The sequence below is a fragment of the Gallinula chloropus genome (genome assembly GCF_964237585.1).
Source record: "Gallinula chloropus genome assembly, chromosome: 4".
Lineage (NCBI taxonomy): Eukaryota > Metazoa > Chordata > Aves > Gruiformes > Rallidae > Gallinula > Gallinula chloropus.
This window is the reverse complement of record NC_140088.1, coordinates 90,851,697-90,871,459: the sequence shown is the minus strand read 5'-3', so window position 1 is coordinate 90,871,459 and position 19,763 is coordinate 90,851,697. Positions and strand designations below refer to the sequence as shown.

Genomic DNA, 19,763 nt, shown 5'->3' with positions numbered 1-19,763 from the left:
GAGAAGGCAACTGTATTCTTAAAGCTCTAGTCTCTCTCTTTGGCTGCTCAGGATTTGTAGTTACCACTGTCGTATGCCTTGCTTAAGTGAAAAGGGGCTATCGGTGAACTTCAGCGCAACTGCAGATCATTGCTGGGTTTCGTTTCTTATAAGTGAACAGTTACTGGATAAAGCAGATAATTTTAACTCCCTCAGCCACCTTAAATTTGATACCATTAAATGGCAAACAGGGCACACTGCAAAGCGTGGCAGATATCTATGGAGGCAGGCCCATTTCTGGAAGAGGAAGGAAATCCAGAAACAAGGAGGAAGAGGTATGCTTGCCGCATGTTCGCCCCTTGGCTCATCACACAAACAGCACTAGTTTGACCTTGACTGTGCCCAGTTTCCCTGCATGGTTCATCTGTGTAACAAAGTAAAAGGTCTTTATAAATTCCTAGGACATATTTTACTGTCTAAAGTTCAGGGGTTCAGGTGTGTTGTTGTTTTTTTGGTTGTTGTTGAGCGTTTTATTTTAGTAATCGGTAAATATCCACATCGGTCTGTCTCAGGTTCTTGAATGTATAGATATGACTCTGTATCTTAATCCTTAAATATAATTGCTCCTAGACTTTAGTGATATAAAATGTAATGATAGCTTAGTCCTGGGGAACATAAATTCTGCTTTTCTTGATTTCATTTTTCTGGAGATAAGCGGTTGCTAATGTGGTGATAATGTGGTTTTGCTTGTTTGGCTTTTCTCACCCATTGTGATTTTTTTTTTTTTTAAATGGAATTTGATGTATTTTAAGTTAACCATGCTGGAGACACTTTCAGTTATACTGAAACTTATTTTCTTTCTTTGCCTTAGGAATATTTGGCAAGATTGAGACAGATTCGGCTACAGAACTTTAATGAACGTCAACAGATCAGAGCAAAACTGCGTGGGGAGAAGGTTGGTTGAAAAAGAACCTTAAATACTTAAGGAAGTCATCTGTGGGATGTGCTGTCTTATCCCTTTTCACATAGGCAGTTCATATATATAGACATATATTTTTGACATTTAATTCTGTTCTACAGTTTGTGCACGTGTATCTCTTCCCAAATATGCAAAATCTGTTTGTTATTTCAGTGCTGGAGGTGCAACTTCAGTGCCTATAAGATAACAGTGTTTTAAAAACAAGACAATATAAGGTTCCATCATCTGACACACAAATTTTTCATCAAGCACTAGCATGTTTTTAGTTCTTTGCTCCTAGTTACAGGGACTTCTCTGGAATTCCCAGTTTGACAATACTCATATGGAATGCATGTGAACCAATTCTTTTCATACACACAGGAGGCTTGGATTAAAGCTTGAAACTCTTGGCATGAGCTCAATTTAATCAATACCTCTTTTCAAACATCACTCTTCCAAAATACGGTCATAATGCAACAAAACCAAAATAATATGTTCATAAAGTGGATTTGAAATGAACAATTCCTAAGGTGTCAAATGTATAACTTAAGGCACCCTTAGAAGCAATCCATTTGCTGCTTTAAGAAAAAGAGTTTCATTCAAGAGGCAATCAGTGGTGTAAATATGGGCTGGAGTTTCTCTTCTCATTAACCTACTGTGTGATCTTGCATTCCTGTGTGTTCCACATCCTGTGTCACTGGAGTGTTTGGGTTTCCTCAGCTGATTACCGGCTTCTAAATTACTACTTCCAATACTCTTATACTCCAAGAAGCCTACTAAGCAGGCCTTCTAAATAGTTTAAGTAGAAGGTCTGCACAAGCTGGTCATGACCAATGAAACAATCCTGTCAGAGCTCTTATTGTCTGTTCTGTAAATAAGAAGAGAGTTTGAGAACAGATTTCAGGGGTAGAGAGATATTGTTCTTGCTTAACTCCATTTCCCCCCCTCACCCACTGCACCTTCCTTGGAGCATGTACAGTGGAAGAAACTGGAATTCCAGACCTTCAAAACTGGTTGTATACCTTACCTGCAGAGTGTGCAGCGGTGACGTGGGGTGGCAGCTTGAGGGGCCAGCATTGATAGGTCACTTCCCTTGCAACAGCAGGCACATTACTTTATTCCTACCTTGTAAAAGCTTCCTATTTTTAAAATGACATCAAACCCTCCCTCAAACCAAACAAAAAACAGACCCAACCCCCCTCCCACCTAAAAAAAACCCCCAGGAAAATCCTCACCAAACCAGAACCCAACACATCTCGAGGATGAAGTTCTGTTCCAGTATACGTTAAATTTGAGTGAGGAGTTAGGAGTGAAATTGCCCCGTGAGTCATACAGTCACACTGATCTGAGTAGTCACTGAGATTGCTCAGCTTTTAAATACATGAATTAATGATAATTCTTTGAGGACTCTTACTTTGCAGAGTGATGCTGCCAGTTCTGATGGACAAGAGTCAAGTGAGGAAGTGGAACTGAAGCGCAAAAAGATAGAAGCGCAGAAGGTAATGGTAGTACTCTCCTCAATTTCATATTGCTGTCAAGAGTTTATTCATACATCCAGTAAAAGGGTTTTTTATTTTAACTGCAGTGATGTAACAACTCTGTTTTATCTCAGTAGTTTTCAAACATTTTTCCCATCCTTGCCTTTGAGATTTCTTTCTAAGTTAGCTTTAAGTCTCAAAGACAATTTGGTAGAGCTAAAACAGCATTTCCATAGTGAAAGGGAAAGGAAGATGAACCTTGACTAAAACCAACTTTATTTTGGTTAAAAGAATAAAGGCAGGCAAAATGACATGTGCTGACATATGTTACATGTGGATTGGAAGGTGAGCTATATACCACTGTGATGAAGTGGACGTAAAACAAACATGTTTCACAGAAATCCAGGGTTTGATTGGAACTTTATTCCATGTGGTGTTTTTATATCAGTAACTCTCTCTACCATACAAGGCATAGAAAGTATTACTCTCTCTGTTCTGTCACTTTTTTCCCATTGCCTTCCAAGAGCAGTGTGCAAACAAGCTAACCTTAAAACTAGAGGTGAAACAGCAATTGATGCTTTTTGTGTTTGTGCTGAGTAAGGTTGTAAAGTTTAAACCAAATGTTTAATATTTTGTCCTTAATACATTTGGCTTCAGAACTGTAAGTAAATATTGTGGCATTGCTGTTGTTTCAACCTTGAAGATTAGATATGGTACTTGCGTGGTGATGTTGAGTGTCACCGGAGTCCTCCCTTCACATAGACATACAATAGACTGTGAGAGAAGTGAGATAAGTGATAGAAAGGAAGATGAAGTAATCCCAGAATGTTTCTTCTTTAAAACTCTGTGGAATGGGGTACTAATGCTTTTTCTGGTTTTAAATTGGTCTTTTTTTCTCCCTCTTTGTTTACCGTAGGCCCAAGCAAATGCTCGAGCTGCAGTTCTGAAAGAGCAGCTAGAGCAGAGGAGAAAGGAAGCATCTGAAAGGGAGAAAAGAGCCTGGGAGGAACACGTAAGGAAGCAAATCTGTTACACACAGGAACAATGTAGTGCCATATCTCCATATAACTGAAACCCCATATCTCTTTTTCAAACTTAGATCATTAAGCTTGTCTTCTGAAACTGAGGAGAGCGTCTGTCAGTCAGAACTCCCTCATCAGCAGCCTAACCTTAAGTAAATTGTAAAGAATTTGGTTCAAGAATTTCAACACATCAAACCTAAGAATCCTTATCATGACCTTAAATATTCTATTGATGATCTGTAACTTACAAAAGCCTACTTCATCTTTTGCTTCTGTGTGCTGTGGTGTGACAAGTCCGACTAGCAATATATCCCTACAAAAACCAGGGTGATGTGCAGCTGATAAACTGGAAACAGTTCACATGTGCATTGGCAGTGTATTTGTATGGAAACGTGGTGTTCTTGTCCTTTTCTAAGGTTTACTCAGCCTTTTCGATAATACTGTGTTTAATGTGCAAAATCTTAAAGGTAACTTGTTTTCTTGTTTGTTTTTAAAACTGAATCTCTCCAGCTGATAGCCAAAGGGGTAAAGAATCCTAATGTGCCTTTTCATGTGGGAGCTACAGAACACAGTCCAGTGCATGGACTGCAAGAGCCTGGAGCAGCTCTTCCCAAGCCACAGCTTCCAGTGAAGCATGGGACACCCGTCATCTCTATGACTTCTGCTTTGAAGGAAGTGGGTGTGGTAGGTACTTTAAGAGGGTAGCTTCAATTAGAAAAAAGAACCCAAACCTGATTTGAAAAATAATTTTTACAAGAACATGTAGATTAGGTAGGTAGAAATCATGAGGATACCTGGTTTTTCTAATTGGGGAAATAAAAAATGTCATAAGGAAACAAAATTTGGAAGCTGCTGAAATACATCTATTGAAACCAAATTCAGTCAGTTTTGAGCAAAATGGCTTATGATGGACCCTAGACTGCAGTTTTGATCAGTCATGATTAGTGGAAGATTCTGTTTCAGCCTGTCCACACTCACCAGTGGAGAAGTTTGAGATGAATTTTCATTATTACACCTATTAATATTCTCAAGTGTTTTTTTTTCTGACATGTTCTACCACTTTGTATTTCATGCTTCGTGGTCTTGAAGGATGAAAATGTGACTGCTGTCCAGGAAGCCGAGGAGATAAAAAAGCCAGATGCTGTAATGCAAGTATGTCAAATTCTATTTGGTTTCATTTCATTTTCCTTTTGAGCAAGGCACTGTTGGATGTGATACCTTTTGCCCCTTATTTCAGAATAAACGAGAAATTCTGAGAAGATTAAATCAAAATCTTAAAACTCAAGAAGATGAGAAAGGAAAAAAGGAGTGTAAAAACACCTCTGGATCAGCTGGGCCTGAGGGTGGTAAGGAACAAGAAGAAGGTGACCATCCACTCCTAGGAGATCGCAAAAAGTGGGAACCAGGGGCATCTGAGTTGGTGGTTCCTCTAGCTCAGTTATCCATGGAAGATTCTCTCTCTGGAACAGACAGTAAGTCCTTTTTTTCTGGTCACTGTGATACTGGCAAATCAGTTTACCATGTGTAGTGTCTGATTTTTATATAGCAAATACTCATTATTACAGTCTTGTTACCTGTTGTTTGTCATCTTCTGAAAAGCAGTTGGTTCTGTATTCCCTTGGATAAGGAGTAAGACACAGACTGAGGAATTAATTGGCCTGCAGGAGATAAAACAAGTAATTTCCTCATTTCAACAAGTAGTTAGCTGAGGAAATGCCTGGTAGCTTTCTTTGTGTCTCTTAAATAGGCACGGAAAGAATAAAAACCACTTAAAATCTAGGGAAGTTTCTTTTTTAACTTGAAAATCCTTTTATATAAGTGGCAAAACAATAAAAACTGAGAGGCTTCTCATTTATATCAGTTACTTTCATTGTGCCATTCATCTATCTTGGTGCTTTTTGGTTTTCTTCCCCTTGGTTTCCTTCCCCTCGGTTTCCTTCCTCTCTCTTCTTTATAGCCTCTGTTTTCCTTGGAGTGAGAAAGAACGGAAACATCAAAGGCTAGCAGGATGGGAGTATTTAGTTTCCCATTTCAGGTAAAGCTAAGCCCATCTCGTGCCAGGTTGAAACATTCCTCCTGGGAGAGAGGAAAATTATTTTGGTGAAGAAAAACACTAGACTTCTGAGGAGGGTCTTTAGGCTGGCTGACTTGGAGTGAGGTGGCATGAGTCTGACTTCATAGTTTTACCTCTTACAGAGTTTTTCTTCATTGTATAAAAAGTCAATAGAAGTTTCTAAGTTTCTGTATGTGTGTTTTGTGTCCCAACAGTACAGACTCTGGGGGAAGTAATTAAATTGGATATTGGTGAACCCCACAGGAAAGTCTGGGGCAAAAGCCCTACTGATTCAGTTCTGAAGATCCTAGGAGAAGCAGAGTTGCAGCTGCAAACTGACCTCCTTGAGGACGTAGATGTAATAAATGGTAAGTGCAGCTGGTGATTACCTGCACTGCAGGTGTAGGAAGTGCCAGATTGCCAGTTTGTCACAGTTCTGAAGTCACAGAAGCATGTTCCATCCTCACTCTTGCTCCCCACATCTGGGTGTTGCCTCAGTTCTCAGTGTTCTAAATGTCAGCACAAGTTGAATCTGTGGGGCACAGAAATATTTCAGTGAAGTGCTAAGAAATGAAGGATGCACAGAAAGGGAAGGATCATCTCTTTGTTCTAATGTCTTGGACTTCTGATAGAAAAACCCTTTGAAAAGGATGTCATCAGCCAGCTACTGTATTCCATCAGTCCTGTTACCTTCCTGTTAGCCTGTGACTTGTTGGCATGTGGCTGATTTTCTTTCTGGTTGGCTCCTGCATTTTGTCCTTTCCAAGAATAAAAGGAATTATGTGTATTCCAAGTGTAAACATGTATTAATGCTAATGCAGCAAGTCAAATGAGAACATTAATACGCTCTTTCTTTCTTCTTTATCATAGTTACACTAAAAGCATGCACACTTCCCTATTTTCCTTCAAAGAAACAAATATTCCTAACTTACCTGGTAGTCACGTTGTAGTTTATTATCAAACCATGTCAAAGCACTGTTTAAATAGAACCCATCTGTGTTAGGTACTCCAGAGCTTCTTGAAGAAGATCATCAGTCCTTACTTGTAGAAGAGGAGAAGGAAGCGAAAGCTGCTCCTACTGTTGGCCCTCTGCCTCCAGTACCTGTTGGTGTCACAGAGTCTGACGTGACTCTCCCAGCAGAGTCTCAAAGCGCTGGACCTCCCCAGGAGCAGAGCCAGCCGGTTACGCTGGACGGTACGTCGTCTCAGTAGTAACTCTGATTGCAGTCTGCTCCCTGCTGCCAGGCAGGAAGTCCTGGTCCTGGATGTGTTTAAATCTTCCTGCAAGCAATGTGCAGGTTTTTAGTAACATCTTTTCAGCTGGATCGAGTGCTTTCTGTGCCTGTGTTGTGATTCGATGTGCTACAGTGTTTTGTAAACTTCCAGAAACCCTTTTTGTGTTTCTAGAAAACTCTAGAATACAGGTGGTTTGCAACCACCTTAAGAACCTGAACATACAAGAGTCTATGGGACCCAGTGAGATGCATCCCAGAGTTCTCAAGGAATTGGCTGATGTGGTTGCAAAGCCGCTCTCCAGTGTGTATGAAAAGTTGTGGCAGTCGGGGAAAGTCGACTTCCTGGTGACATTTTTGTATTGGGTTCTTGTTTCATCCAACCAGCTGGGTTGGAATCTTTTCCCCTCTATGATGCCAGCACCCTGATGACATTTGGGGGAGTGCTACTGAGGTTTGGAGAGAACACAGTTTGTTAGAGCTTTAAGGTACTTGTATCAGAAACAAACTTCTAAGTTTAGAAAACTGAAGTTGTTTCTGTAAAATGCAGTAAAGTGTTAAAGCTAAAGGATTGAAAGGTAATCTTTAGATGTATAGTTCCTCTTGGGTTCGTGTGTTGTTTTGGATTTATTTTTAATGAGCTGTATGACTTCTTCATTTTTAGAGCCTCATGATTTGGAAGCAGAGATGTTGGAAGAAACAGAAGATAAGAAGCACCAGAGTAGGGAGAGTAAGGAATTTCCCATCACTGTTAACGAAGTGTGGGTGAAAGAGAAAGAGGACAAGTAAGTACTCTCCTCTTCTGATCCCCTCCCTCTACTTCAAACAAGTAGCTTTAACCAAGTAGAATTTGGTACATCAGTTAAAACATTAAGGTCAGTTAAAGCTTCATGATTTCTCTGCTGTGTTAGTTTTACTGCCCTTAGAGACGTTTTCCAGGAGACTAATGACTGTTTTTACGTGGTGTTTCCCCTGGATGGGCTGTTTTATGACAGAGCACAACACGACACAAGAAATGAGTCAACTTCTACGAAACCAGCGCTTGACAAGGTGCAGCCACAAAAGGAAGCTCCAGAAGGTCAGTTGGAGGCTCGTTTGTTGTAGCTGCTGGTATGGGGTGTTTGAGCCATCCCTTTTCTGTTCTCCACTAACCCTGAAAGAGCAGGTTTTCTTGTTTTCTTCTGTGTGTTGGTCTTTTTTTCTAAAATTCATACTTCTAAAAAGCAAATTCCTGATGGATTAGGAAGACAAATCGTGGGTGGGGTTTTTTTGCCACTTGGGAAGAGGACCTGTAGTAACACAGTGATACTTAAAATTATATGAATGTCAAGTTTCTGAACGTTCCAACCTTTTAAAATTACTATTTAAAATGTTCTGAGACCTGATTATTTCCTTAATGAAAGTGTCGCTCTGTTTATAGACATCTCAAATTAGTACTGAGCTGCAACTTGGGTAAAAAAACGGTTTTAAGCAGGTGCTAATAATAATCTTTTCTCTTTATTGCATAGAAGAATTGCCTGCTCTTGGAGGTCTTTGAAATAATTGCAGGTTTGCATATTTTGAGTAGAATAGAAAGTATCTTGGCAATACTGTCAAGTACCATTGGTGGTAAAATTGCATCTACTTAAGGATGGCTCAAACAAGCTGTTAGGGTTTCTTTCCCCCAGCGCTGGGGTGAATTATGCTGAGGTAGCTTTGAAGCAATCTTGTGTAAGGCAAGAAGCAAGAGATGAAAGTGTATGGACACCATGATTTCAGGCATGGGCACAAACTAGAAGGTACAAGAACTGAACGGGCTTTAACTGAAGCCTCTATATTCTCAAAAAGTTCACATTATGAAGTGATTTTGATACTTTCACAGTGCTGCTTGCTTTCCCCTTCAATTGTACAACAGAATCAAATTAGGTTTATTCACTGTAGTTACCTTCTGCTTAAGACCTTGGGAGTTTTACTGTATTTAGGTTTGTAACAGCCTTTCTTTTCCCACATCAGAAACTTGTTCCAGTGACTCCCTGCAACATGAACCCTTATTCCAGAGGGTACTGCAGCCCACAGTGGCACCAACAGCCTCACCAGTGCTGTCAGCTCAGTCTTCACAGGAAGAGCCTTGCGTACCTCGTTCACGTTCCATATCACCAGCAAAAACTCAAGGCAAAAGTTCAGTGCTGATTGGACTTTCTACGGGGCTTTTTGATGCAAATGACCCAAAGGCAAGTTTAAAGCACAGAAAAGGAATGCTTGTGTTTCTGCAGTAACATTCCTGGTGTTTTCTCACTGAGGCTGAGTGAGGCCAGGACAGATGGCTGAATGTTTCAGTGGGTGTGGAACTGCCTTGAAATATGCCATAAACAAAAGTGACTGTTTTCAGTGACCAACCTAGGGAAATGGTAAAACGTGTCATTTTAAAACCAATTCTGTACTTAAAATGGTTCTAAGCTGGCAGTGATTGACATACCTTCACTGTAAACAAGGGCACATATGTGTTTATCCACCACAATGTTCCTTTTCTTCAAATAGCCATCAAGGTAACAAAGAAATGTGTGCAAAACCGGAATGTGTACGTCTGCTGATGTTCCTGGAGCTGTTTCAGTGACCATAACCCATGGAGGCAGAAGGAATGCTTTCCTTTTAGCTGGCAGGCAACCCTCAAGATGCCAAAGTTTCAACAATTGGATTATCTGCACTGGACTTTGACATGAAAAGGGACCCAAAAAAATATCCCTCATTGTAAATGATTTGGTCACCTCAGATGGTCTTTGGCATTGTCACCAAACAGGCTCTCTCTTCCCTTTGCAGATGTTGAGAACGTGTTCGCTGCCGGATCTTTACAAACTGTACAGAACTCTAGTGGATGTTCCCAGTGTAGCAGATGTGCAGCATCAGCACAATGTCGAGACAGACGACACGGAAGATGAGCAAGCCAAAGAAGGACCCTCTGATTCTGAGGATAAGTGAGTTGATCAAGTATTTCAACATCAACCATCTTTGAGAATATTCAGAGACCTGATCAGACTGGATCCATGGGCTGGGACCAACGGGATGAGGTTTAACAAGGCCAAGGGCAGAGTCCTGCACATGGGACATAACAACCCCGAGCAGTGCTACAGGCTGGGGGCAGAGCGGCTGGAGAGCTGCTGAGGAGAAGGACCTGGGGGTGTTGGGTGACAGACAGAACACGAGTCAGCAGAGTGTCCAGGTGGCCAAGAAGGCCAATGGCATCCTGGCTTGTGCCAGACACAGTGTGGCCAGTAGGTCTGGGGAGGGGGTTGTGCCCCTGGACTGGGCACTGGTGAGGCTGCACCTCAAGTACTGGGTCCAGTTCTGGGCTCCTCACTCCAAGAAGGACATGGAGGTCCTGGAGCGAGTCCAGAGAAGGGCAACAAGGCTGGGGAAGGGGCTGGAGGGCAAATCCTCTGAGGAGCAGCTGAGGGAGCTGGGGGTGTTGAGCCTGGAGAAGAGGAGGCTGAGGGGAGACCTTCTCCCCACCTCCCCTGCCCTGCCAGGAGGGTGCAGAGAGGTGGGCGATGGTCTCTTCAGCCAGGGGACAGGAGATGGGACAAGGGGCAATGGGCTCAAGCTGTGCCAGGGCAGGGTCAGCTCAGCTGGGAGGGAAAAGCTCTTCCCTGGCAGAGTTGTGGGGCTGTGGCACAGGCTGCCCAGGGAGGGGGCTGAGTCCCCACCCCTGGGTGTGTTTAACAGAGGGGAGATGAGGTGCTCAGGGATCTGGGTCAGCGCAGGATAGGGATGGTTGGACTTGATGATCTTAAAGGTCTTTTCCAACCGTGTGATTCAGTGTCTGAGCAGAAATCACACACAATCAATCATGCACAGCATACCAGCCTGGGGTTTTTACCTGTTTTCAAAATCCTGCTTTGAATCACACTTGCTTTAGCCTTGTTCCAGAGAATTGAGAAGCCAACAGGATTACAACTGCTTACAGTAACAGTCAGAATTTCCAGCATTCAGAGTTTCTGTTGAGGATGCTATTCTGTCTGGCTTCTGTACCTTGCATTCCACTGAAGCAGATCAAAGTTGAAGGGTACAGCTTTTCTAGGGATAAAGACTTCTTGATTATTCCCTTTCTTCATGTGTTCTGGGTGTCTCACTCGTTTATCTTCGCTACTGTTGTATTGGGATGCCCTTCAAAGTCCCCCAAATTCTTTCAAGTGTTTCAAACCTAACCTTGGCTCTTGACTACTCCCTGCAGCTTGAGTAGTCTGCAGGGATAAGATCAGCAGGTGTGTCCATTCCGATGAGATGTAGATCTCTTGCTGCTCCAGGCACATTTTTATCTGGGCTGGGGATGTTCTACTTGCCAGGGTTCTATGACAGTGCACGACTAGGAAGACTTTGAACTTCTCTTACTGACAAAGTTGAATTGAGACCTGATCATCATCTTGTTACGAAAGGGTCTGGTATCTGTTCAGCCAATCTTTATTCCCCGTATCTTGGATGATGTGATGGTATCAGTGGACTGAGGACACTGATATCTGTGTCTCTTCCCTTTGTCCCACCACATTGGCTTTGCAATGTGTGGGCTTGAGGAGGGAATCGAGCTCTTGCGACAGGGTTTGTCTCGTAAAGTATTAACGATGTAAACTCTGTGTCGCTTCCTCTTAGCATGTTTGGGGAGACAGACACAGATTTGCAGGAGCTCCGGGCCTCAATGGAACAACTGCTTAGGGAGCAGCCCAGTGAGGAGTTCAGCGAAGAGGAGGAGTCCACTTTGAAGGCTAATGTCATGGAATGTGTGACAAACGGCACGGAGCTGGATGAAGGAGGAGATGAAAATAACCCCAGCAGCGAAAGTGCGCTCAATGAAGAATGGCAGTCAGGTATCCTTCCCTTTATACCTCTCTTACAAGTTACTTACTGGTGGTAACAGTTCAAACACAGAATAATCTTTCTGCTCTGTACTGAAATAGAATAGTGTTCACGTTGTAGTGAATCAGAGCTCTAATTAACAGTTTAAAAACAGAGAAGTTTTTAAAAGTTAGACAGTATGTAGACCTTGTGAATGTTGAGGTCAACATCTGGGCGACATCCAGTGTTGCAAACTTCTTGCTGGCTATTTGTTAGGCAGTGAATAGAAGTCACTTCTTCTCTAGCTGCCTGAAACTCGTCTCCAAGGAGGATCAGAGACTCCACGTCACATGTTTTACATAATTCCTGACTGCAGTGTAAGAGTGAAAGTGACACAGCAGTTTGACATGACTGGACTCTCTGGGGTCACACTTATATTACAATTAAGTAATTGAACGGGCAGCTGAAAAGAACATGGAATTACTAACAAATAGCTGTTAACACAGGCAGACTAGAAACGAGATGGGAAAACGTATCTCTGCCTTTAGCATTGTGTGTTAGCCACACGCAGCGGTGTCCTGAAGCCTCACTTCTGTCTTCTCAATCCTGGTTCAATGTAAGCATTTCAGCACTGCCACAGACTACTGTGGGTTTAGAGACGGGTATGAGAGGATGTGGAGAAGCAATGCCTAATATAAAACATCCCCCTTCTGTAGTTTTGGTTTATTGACAATAACTTAAACCAAACTGGAAACCTGTGACCATACCTGAGCAATGTTACCTATATAACGCATTCCAGTGAGTCACTTAAGGTACAAACCCCTTAGGTAACAGCACCAGCTTCCATTTTTTGGCAGCGCTGGTGTTACACACTGGTAACATACAGTACTGGCTGTGGCTGCGGTGGTGGTGAAGGTGTTGCACTGTCTAAGTGGATGGAACAAGAAGGGCAGGGTTTGTTGTTAGGGGCAGGAGAAAGGCAACAGGCAGAACCTGAAACCAGAGTTTGAGATCCAGAAGTTAAATACCGGATTAGAAGTCAGCTAATGGGGCTGTAACCCGTGTACAGCTCTGCTTCCTGTGTGAGTTCTCATTTCTTATCGATTTGACAGCCGATACTTGGATCGGGGGTATGGTTTGGTCAGGGTTACACCTTAGACTAGTTGTGCACAGGAACTGAAAGCCACAGTTTTAATACTCATGAAGTCTGTGACCTGCCAGGCAGTACTGGGTATTATTTTAAAAGATTTGATAATATGAGAGCTGAAATCTAAAAAGTGGTATTTTTTCCCCCTGGGTGGGTAAGTTCTGTCATAATTCATGTACATGGGGTGCAGGTCCTGCCAGGAGCCTGCTCCAGCATGGGCTTCCCACAGCAGCACAGCATCTTCCCCCTGCTCCAGCATGGGGCCTCTCCATGGGCTGCAGGGGCATCTTTCTCTTTGGTAAATAAGTCTGCTTTAAGAGAAACCTAGTTTTCCTTCAGCATATGAATACCCTGACAGCTCGATGGACCTGGGCAGGGTTTCAGAGGAGATCGCTACATGCTTCCTCTTTGGGGTTCACAATTTCTTTGCTGGCAAGAGAGGGACTGTCCCTGTGTCCTTGCAGGTTGTTCAGAGCATCTGCCAACATCATGTGTGGCTCTGAGCATGCCTGGTTTTCATCAGAGGTCTGGGTGGATATTGAGTTTGGGGACATAGAAACAACATGAAGAACGCAGGAAAACCAAGGAATTTGTACTGTTGTTTTCTTTCTCTCTAGATAACAGTGATGGAGAGATTGCCAGCGAATGTGAAGACTGTGACAGCATCTTCAGCCATCTGGAAGAGCTGAGAGACAACCTGGAGCGGGAAATAGGCTTTGATAAGTTCATTGAAGTTTATGAGAAAATAAAGGTTTGTGGAACAACCTGCAGCAGAAAGTATTTTAAGAAAGAAGTACCTGGGGCTGTTAGAGTAGCAAATGGCATTGTGTGAAGAGATGAATTCCTTGTTAAAGTCTTTTATTCTGTTTTAACCCACTAAAATATTGACAGAGAAAATGCTGTGGCAGTGGATTAGAGAGGAAAGCCTGGGTTCTAACCGTGCGTCGCGTTTAGATTCACTGGAACTCTTTAATTCTCTAGTTTCCACTTTGGCAACACAGATTGTCTTTTCTCCCAGGCTATACATGAAGATGAAGATGAAAACATCGATATCTGTTCGACCATAGTTCAGACTATTCTTGGAAACGAACACAAACACCTGTACGCCAAAATACTTCACCTGGTAATGGCAGACGGAGCCTACCAGGAAGGTAAGTAACCTCACTGCTCCCTGGCGACTGCCACACGGCTTGTCCTCTTTCTCTGTCGGATATGACAGGCTCTAGCGTGCTTCTAAAGCCTGTCTGGGCTTTGTTATATTGATGCCTAAATTGGTAAAAATAATGGGGTTTGTTGTGGGTTTTTTTCCCCCAAATGGTAATTTTCCTCCCGCAGCAAAGCGTGGCAGGAGCAATTAAACACGTACATGGCGCTCAACTGTAACAGTAGTCGTCTTACTCAAGGTGTGGTGTAATAATAGCTTCAGTCCTTGAAAATGATTACAGGGATTGGGAGGATGGAAATGTAGAGCAAAACTTTCTGAACTAAACCCAACTTCACCTCAAGGAGGAGCAAACTTTTAGCTAAAATCACCTTGTTCTTTCCAAACCTACTTCTAATGTGTGTCACAGCTTCACCAAATATCTTGAGCCTGTAACTGTCACTGTCCAGCAGCACTTCAGGTGGAGGTGCTACCCCACTTGGTTTGCAGGTGCCTCAGTAACACCCAAAGAAGGTTTCCCTTCTGGGAGCCCTGCACTGCACAGGTTACTGGACAGAGGGATAGTTCCTGGGTCTCCCAGAATTACTCTGAAGTACCACACAGACCACTCGCAGTGAGAAACAGGGTGGGGGTTTTGTTTTGGGGTGTTTCCCTCAGTCCCATGTCAAAGATTTAACTGCAGTTATGTAATTCTAGGTTTATGATGAAGTCTTTACTGGAGAGAAAGAACATCTAAAATCTGAATTATTTTTAATCTAAATCAGAAGTGGTTTATACTGCCTTTGTTGTGTGTAGTGATCATTATTTAATGGATTTCAGTCTTGAAAAGATGTTCTAATGCACATGAACATCTCTATTTCCACCTCTCACATTCCTTCATGGTAGCAATGATTAAAAGGTCAAATACTGAAGATTGCTGTTTTCTACAGGGTTTGTATGTAAATGCTGGAGCAGGGGGGAAAAGTCTTAAAAACTTGTTTTAAAACCACAGTAATTAAAGAAAAATCACATGGAAATTACATTTCCTGCTTAGCCTTTGCTGCTGGTACAGGACAGCTCGGTAAGAAGGACCAGTCCCGGGTTGGTTTCACGCTGTGTCACACAAAGGCTGAGGGAAAAGTGTCAGATGAGTAATTCTTCCAAGCACAGTTCCTTGCTTTAATGACAGAACAGGAGAGAGATGTGGTGGTGGGTAATTCTTTGGGTGCCCAAAGGGCTGGCAATACAGACCCAGCAGAAAATGGTAGCAGCAGTGCTGGCACTTCCTTTTCCTTGCTGCTTTGCTGTGAGGTTGTATTAAAACTGGTATTCAGAGGCTTCAGGGGCAAATGGTGAGCCCTTGTCTGAGGGAATCCTGTTAAAGTAAGCTGGCTTCCATCTGGGGAGATGCTGGTGAGCAAGTGGCTGGTTTTAAAAGCTTCAGTTCTGCTGCTGTATTTTAGAGATCTGTGACAGCCTATAAACACGTGTGGAGAAAGCAGTTCTCCACACAGCGGGCGTGTGAAGGAGAGGTGGTGCTTTAATACCAATGTGCATTAAGAGCTACATATAAAGTAGTTCTTGGAATTTCAGACACTTAAAGGAACCCCTCCACCCCAATGCTAATCAAGGTGACTGGAGGACCACTGACAGCCAGAGGCATGTTTGTGAGCTTTGGTTGCTGAAGTTTAGTGCTCTTCCAGTTAGGAGAGAGATCTGCGTTGCTCTTCATTGAGGGGATTGGCCTAACTTGGGATGAAACTGTTGCAAGCTCCCGGATCCGGGACAGAGGGCTTGTCATTGAGTATCAGTTCGTGGAGTATACTCATTGTTCAGTGTTAGTACATGGAGTGCTTTCACAGCAGGTTGGGTGGTCAACTCACTGGCGACCAGTGGAGTGAGTTCTTGTACTACTGTTTCCTGAACTGTGCTTTCTAGCTGGTTCTTTAAGCCTGGCTTGATTTCGTGTGGGTGCATTTGTCATTCCTTTTCATCCCACCTCACCCCCTCTCCTGCTTTTTACAGATAACGATGAGTAAACCTGACTCAGGAATTTCCTTCGTGCTCTGCTACGTGTCGGTGTCTGAAGTCTACACAACCGAGTAACAAACGGCGGTGGAGACTGTGCTGTGGGGCAGGAGAAGCAGGACTTGAAAAGGATGTTGAGTGTATGAGGAAGGGAAACCACGCCTTTGAAACTGAGATACCTTTACACTGCTCTTGTTGCGCTTCGTATGCCGTCATTAAATATTAGATGCCCAAAATAAGTAAACCCCAAACAAAACCCACATCCCAAACCTGGAATCTCTCGAATTCCGAAAGGAAAACCTAATGCAAACCGGAGCCCTGTGCTGTCAAAGAGAAGCTCTGCCCTCCCCACGCTTGGAAGTGTGGTTAGGTGACAGCAGGTGTTCCTGTGTTGTGGGAGTACCCCCGTTTAGCTGTTGACTCACTTCAAAGAGCCTCTCTGGACACCTACATAAAGAAATGGCTTCGTTTTTACTGACCCTCGTGGTTGTCTTTTAATACCATCTTAATCTCGTGGCTCCGGTCTGAGTATTTAACTCTTTCGTAATAAAACAAGTTGGTTATTTTGAAGACAAAGGCTTCTGTCACTTCTTTAACCTGTGCTGGCTGAAATATCTTAGTGGTGTTCCTGAATAAAGGCACAAAGGCAGAGGGCTCCTGTTCAGTCTGATGGGTGTGTAAATGCCCTCTGTTTACCCAAATTCTTGTTCTCTACTAACCCTTTTGTTCTAACACTTTACAACCTTGCCTAAACCTCTTGAAGACTTACAACATCTCATTCCTGAGGGTCTTCTGTTCCTACAAGCTGGAAGACAGTTCCTTGTAGAAGGCCATGTGCTGAAAACCTGGTATGTAAACACAAGTCTTCCCATCTTTAGGAAACGTTGTTATTCACAAATTCTTTAAGGATCTTAAGTACAGAGAAGTGTATAGAGCATGAACACAGCCACTCAGCTCATCACACCATCCCCATGCTTCTCTCCCTGGGGGCTGGGGGTGGCCTGGGATGTCCTGTTTCCCCCAGTGACTGGCTGCTCATTTAAATACAACAAACCATGACCTTTTAGAGCAGTCAGGATGTTGTGTGTGGTGGGAGCCTGGGTCAGCCTCCCGCCTTGGCACAGGGCGGGCAGGGTTGTGCCCCTGGCTAAATCACAGCCTTGACTTTTCTCTCCCCAGTAAAAGCCCCATACCAAGGCCAGAATGAAGGTAGTTTTATTGGCTCTTCCAGATTTAATTTCCGAGACATTTTTAAAGGGAGATAGGATTTAGCTACTTCCATTAACTCTCTTTTTATCCACAGGGTTTAAAACCTCACACAGATCAGGAGAGTTCTTTTCCCCCAATGCAAGCCAGAGCCAGGTAGGTTGCAGCAGGGAGACTCCAGGGAGGCAGCAGTCATGAGGCGTAGCATGTCTCTGCCAGCTTGTTCACAAGTCATCCCTGAGGCTGACTGTATCCAGGGATCCCTGAGGCTGCCCGTATCCAGCATCCCTGAGGATGAGTAAACTTGGAGTAAACGCTGCATGTGCTTTTGTGCCTTTTTCATTCCAAGATCTACCACTGTATTTTATTTTTTCATGCTTAATATTTTTATAGCCTTACTTAGTAGATCTGTCTTTACTCTTAGTAATTACACGTGGAGAACTATTTCCACACCTCTAATGTGATTTTTTTAGCTACTAATGATATCACACTTATTTTCCAGCTGTTGAAAAGCCTGACTGCGCTGAATTGTATGTCCTGGTTCACTGTGGCCTTGAGTACATCGAGTGATGATCACATTGCCCTGAGTAACTTAACTCACCATGGTGCCTCCTCTCCTGAGATGACTGTGGTTGCTTTATCTGCACCACGCAGTCCTGCTCATCCAGGAGGAGACTCCAGCAAGTTCTACTCTGACTGGCAGCGTGATTATTAAGCACTGCCAGATCAATCCTGGCCTGCAAACTTCGTTAACCATGCAGTGACACTACGGTAACCAGGCTGCTCAGGTCAGTAACAGGCAGATTTTACACCACAACTACCAGTATCATCCATCCTCTGGTACTGCCCATATGGCTGGAGCACGGGTATAAGGCCTCCCTCCCCGTGGTCAGGCTTAGGGAAAGCTTGAGTCAAATCCCGCTGTGATCCGTCACGGGGCTCCCATTCTCAGCTGTCGATCTGTTCCCCCTGCTGATGACTCTCAGGCCCTACAGAATGAAGTGCCCACCCTGGTCTCACCCGTTAAAGGGCCGAGAAGGTGGGTTTGAGCCAAGTCACCAGGCTCCAAGCTGCAGCTGATGAGGGTATGAACACATCTTCCATCCTGCTTACTCTGCCGCGGTGAGAGTCCTCTCCTTCAGAAGGATGGTGTGTAACAGATGGAGCTTTAACTGAAACCTCTTTGTAAGAGCTTCTGAAGCTCATCTGCCAAGGATGGTGCAAGCCTGCTCGTGTGGTGTTAGGAGGAGGAATGTATGCCTGCTGAGGAGCAGCAGCTCTGCAGCGCATTGTATTTATCTTGCATCAGTCATGATGTGCTTGCTTAACACTATTTTTGTTGAATCTGCTGGCAAAACGTCCCACAGACGTTTGATTCTGCCTCACAGCAGTTCAGAAGGTGGGAAATGCCTAACTGGATGAGATGGGTTTTTTTAAAAGCTCTAGTAATTGTGAAATTGTCTGGCTTATCATACAATAAACTGTGAGGGCCTGTTAGAGGGATCCCACTGACCCATAGTATGGAACAGTGTCTGCAGTCACCAGCTTCCCCAAAGCTTTGATACCTGCCTTTGATACCCAAACTCAGGTATTTTCAGCTTAAATTCTGAAGCCTTGCATGCATGGCCTGTAGGATGTGGGGTGTCCCTCCTGCCCCTGCCCCTGCACTCCCATCTCAGCAGTGTGTGATAAAATGTGCTGCTCAGGGTTAGGTTAGTTGGTTAACCATGGGCACCTTATTTCTGGGAATCAACCCCCAGTGCTTTCTCAGCCAGAGGGAACTCTATTTGCTTCCCCTAGGTTAGCAGAGAGGCCAGGAAGCTTTGTGATCCCTGGACAGAAGACTGTGGAGAATAATAGAGTGAACTATGAGTGAAAAAAGGTGCTGGAAGCATCAGGGAAGCCTTGTGTGCATGGACTGTATATTCTATGCTCACTTTCTGTGGCTTAGTTTACCATTACTGAGGTCTAGAATGAAGGATCTGGAAGGTCAGGTCTGTAATGTGTCCTAAGTGGTGCAGATAGATGAGCAGCTGAAAGAAAAAGGAGAAGCCATTGTACAAACCTACCTAGCGTGCAGTCTAACCTTTAGACCTGTTAACATTTAACTGCACAACTGGAGAAAGCCAGTTCCTGAGCTACAGGTGGAGCCAAGTCACCAAGAACGAAGAGTAACAAGATGGTCAACCAGCGAACACCTGAGGAAGACTGTTGTCTTCATCCCTTGACCACCAGAGGACCCTCCGCGCCCTCCGGAAAGAACTAGCATGCATGCAGCAGAAACTGCTACAGATACAAATGAATTCTTAGAAATCTAATGTTCATGGAGATCAGCTCTTGGGAACTGGACTGAGCATCCGTGATTTTGCAACAGAAAGTCTCTGTTACCTCCCTGAGTCGCTGGAGCGCTGGCGGTGGGGTGATCTGCAGCGCTGCAATAAAGAATCCCTGCTGGTCTCCCGGCTGCGCAGTGAATTTACCATGTTTCAAGCACGAGCCAAATAAAACAGCAGGGAAGCCTTCTCCCTGTTCCTCCCCTCCCTTTCTTACTAACATTCCCTCTTCTGACGGAAGCCGAGGAGAAGTGCTGAGTACAGTGCTGATGACATGAAGAAAAACACTGAAGGAAGCAGCAAGGAGGCCAAGGGTTCAACCACTCTCCCTCCCGTGCCCAGAAACGTTTCAGTGACCTCTTGACACCTCCTTTGGGGAACCG

The 19,763-nt window shown here is 43.8% G+C and overlaps 1 protein-coding gene across 1 annotated transcript in view; it reads left to right on the top strand.

The window, feature by feature from the left end:
- Nucleotides 1-16,403, top strand: part of NEK1 (NIMA related kinase 1) — a 39,232-nt gene extending 22,829 nt beyond the window's left edge. Inside the window, exons 19-35 of the mRNA XM_084263581.1 lie at nt 231-314; nt 851-934; nt 2,359-2,436; nt 3,332-3,427; nt 3,948-4,121; nt 4,527-4,589; nt 4,675-4,909; nt 5,706-5,858; nt 6,494-6,685; nt 7,387-7,507; nt 7,718-7,800; nt 8,715-8,932; nt 9,519-9,673; nt 11,343-11,557; nt 13,290-13,423; nt 13,691-13,823; nt 15,839-16,403. Of these exons, the coding sequence (XP_084119707.1) occupies nt 231-314; nt 851-934; nt 2,359-2,436; nt 3,332-3,427; nt 3,948-4,121; nt 4,527-4,589; nt 4,675-4,909; nt 5,706-5,858; nt 6,494-6,685; nt 7,387-7,507; nt 7,718-7,800; nt 8,715-8,932; nt 9,519-9,673; nt 11,343-11,557; nt 13,290-13,423; nt 13,691-13,823; nt 15,839-15,852 (2,232 nt within the window). The 3' untranslated portion in view covers nt 15,853-16,403. The remainder of the gene's footprint in view (nt 1-230; nt 315-850; nt 935-2,358; nt 2,437-3,331; nt 3,428-3,947; nt 4,122-4,526; nt 4,590-4,674; nt 4,910-5,705; nt 5,859-6,493; nt 6,686-7,386; nt 7,508-7,717; nt 7,801-8,714; nt 8,933-9,518; nt 9,674-11,342; nt 11,558-13,289; nt 13,424-13,690; nt 13,824-15,838) is intronic.
- The last annotated feature ends 3,360 nt before the right edge of the window (nt 16,404-19,763 follow it).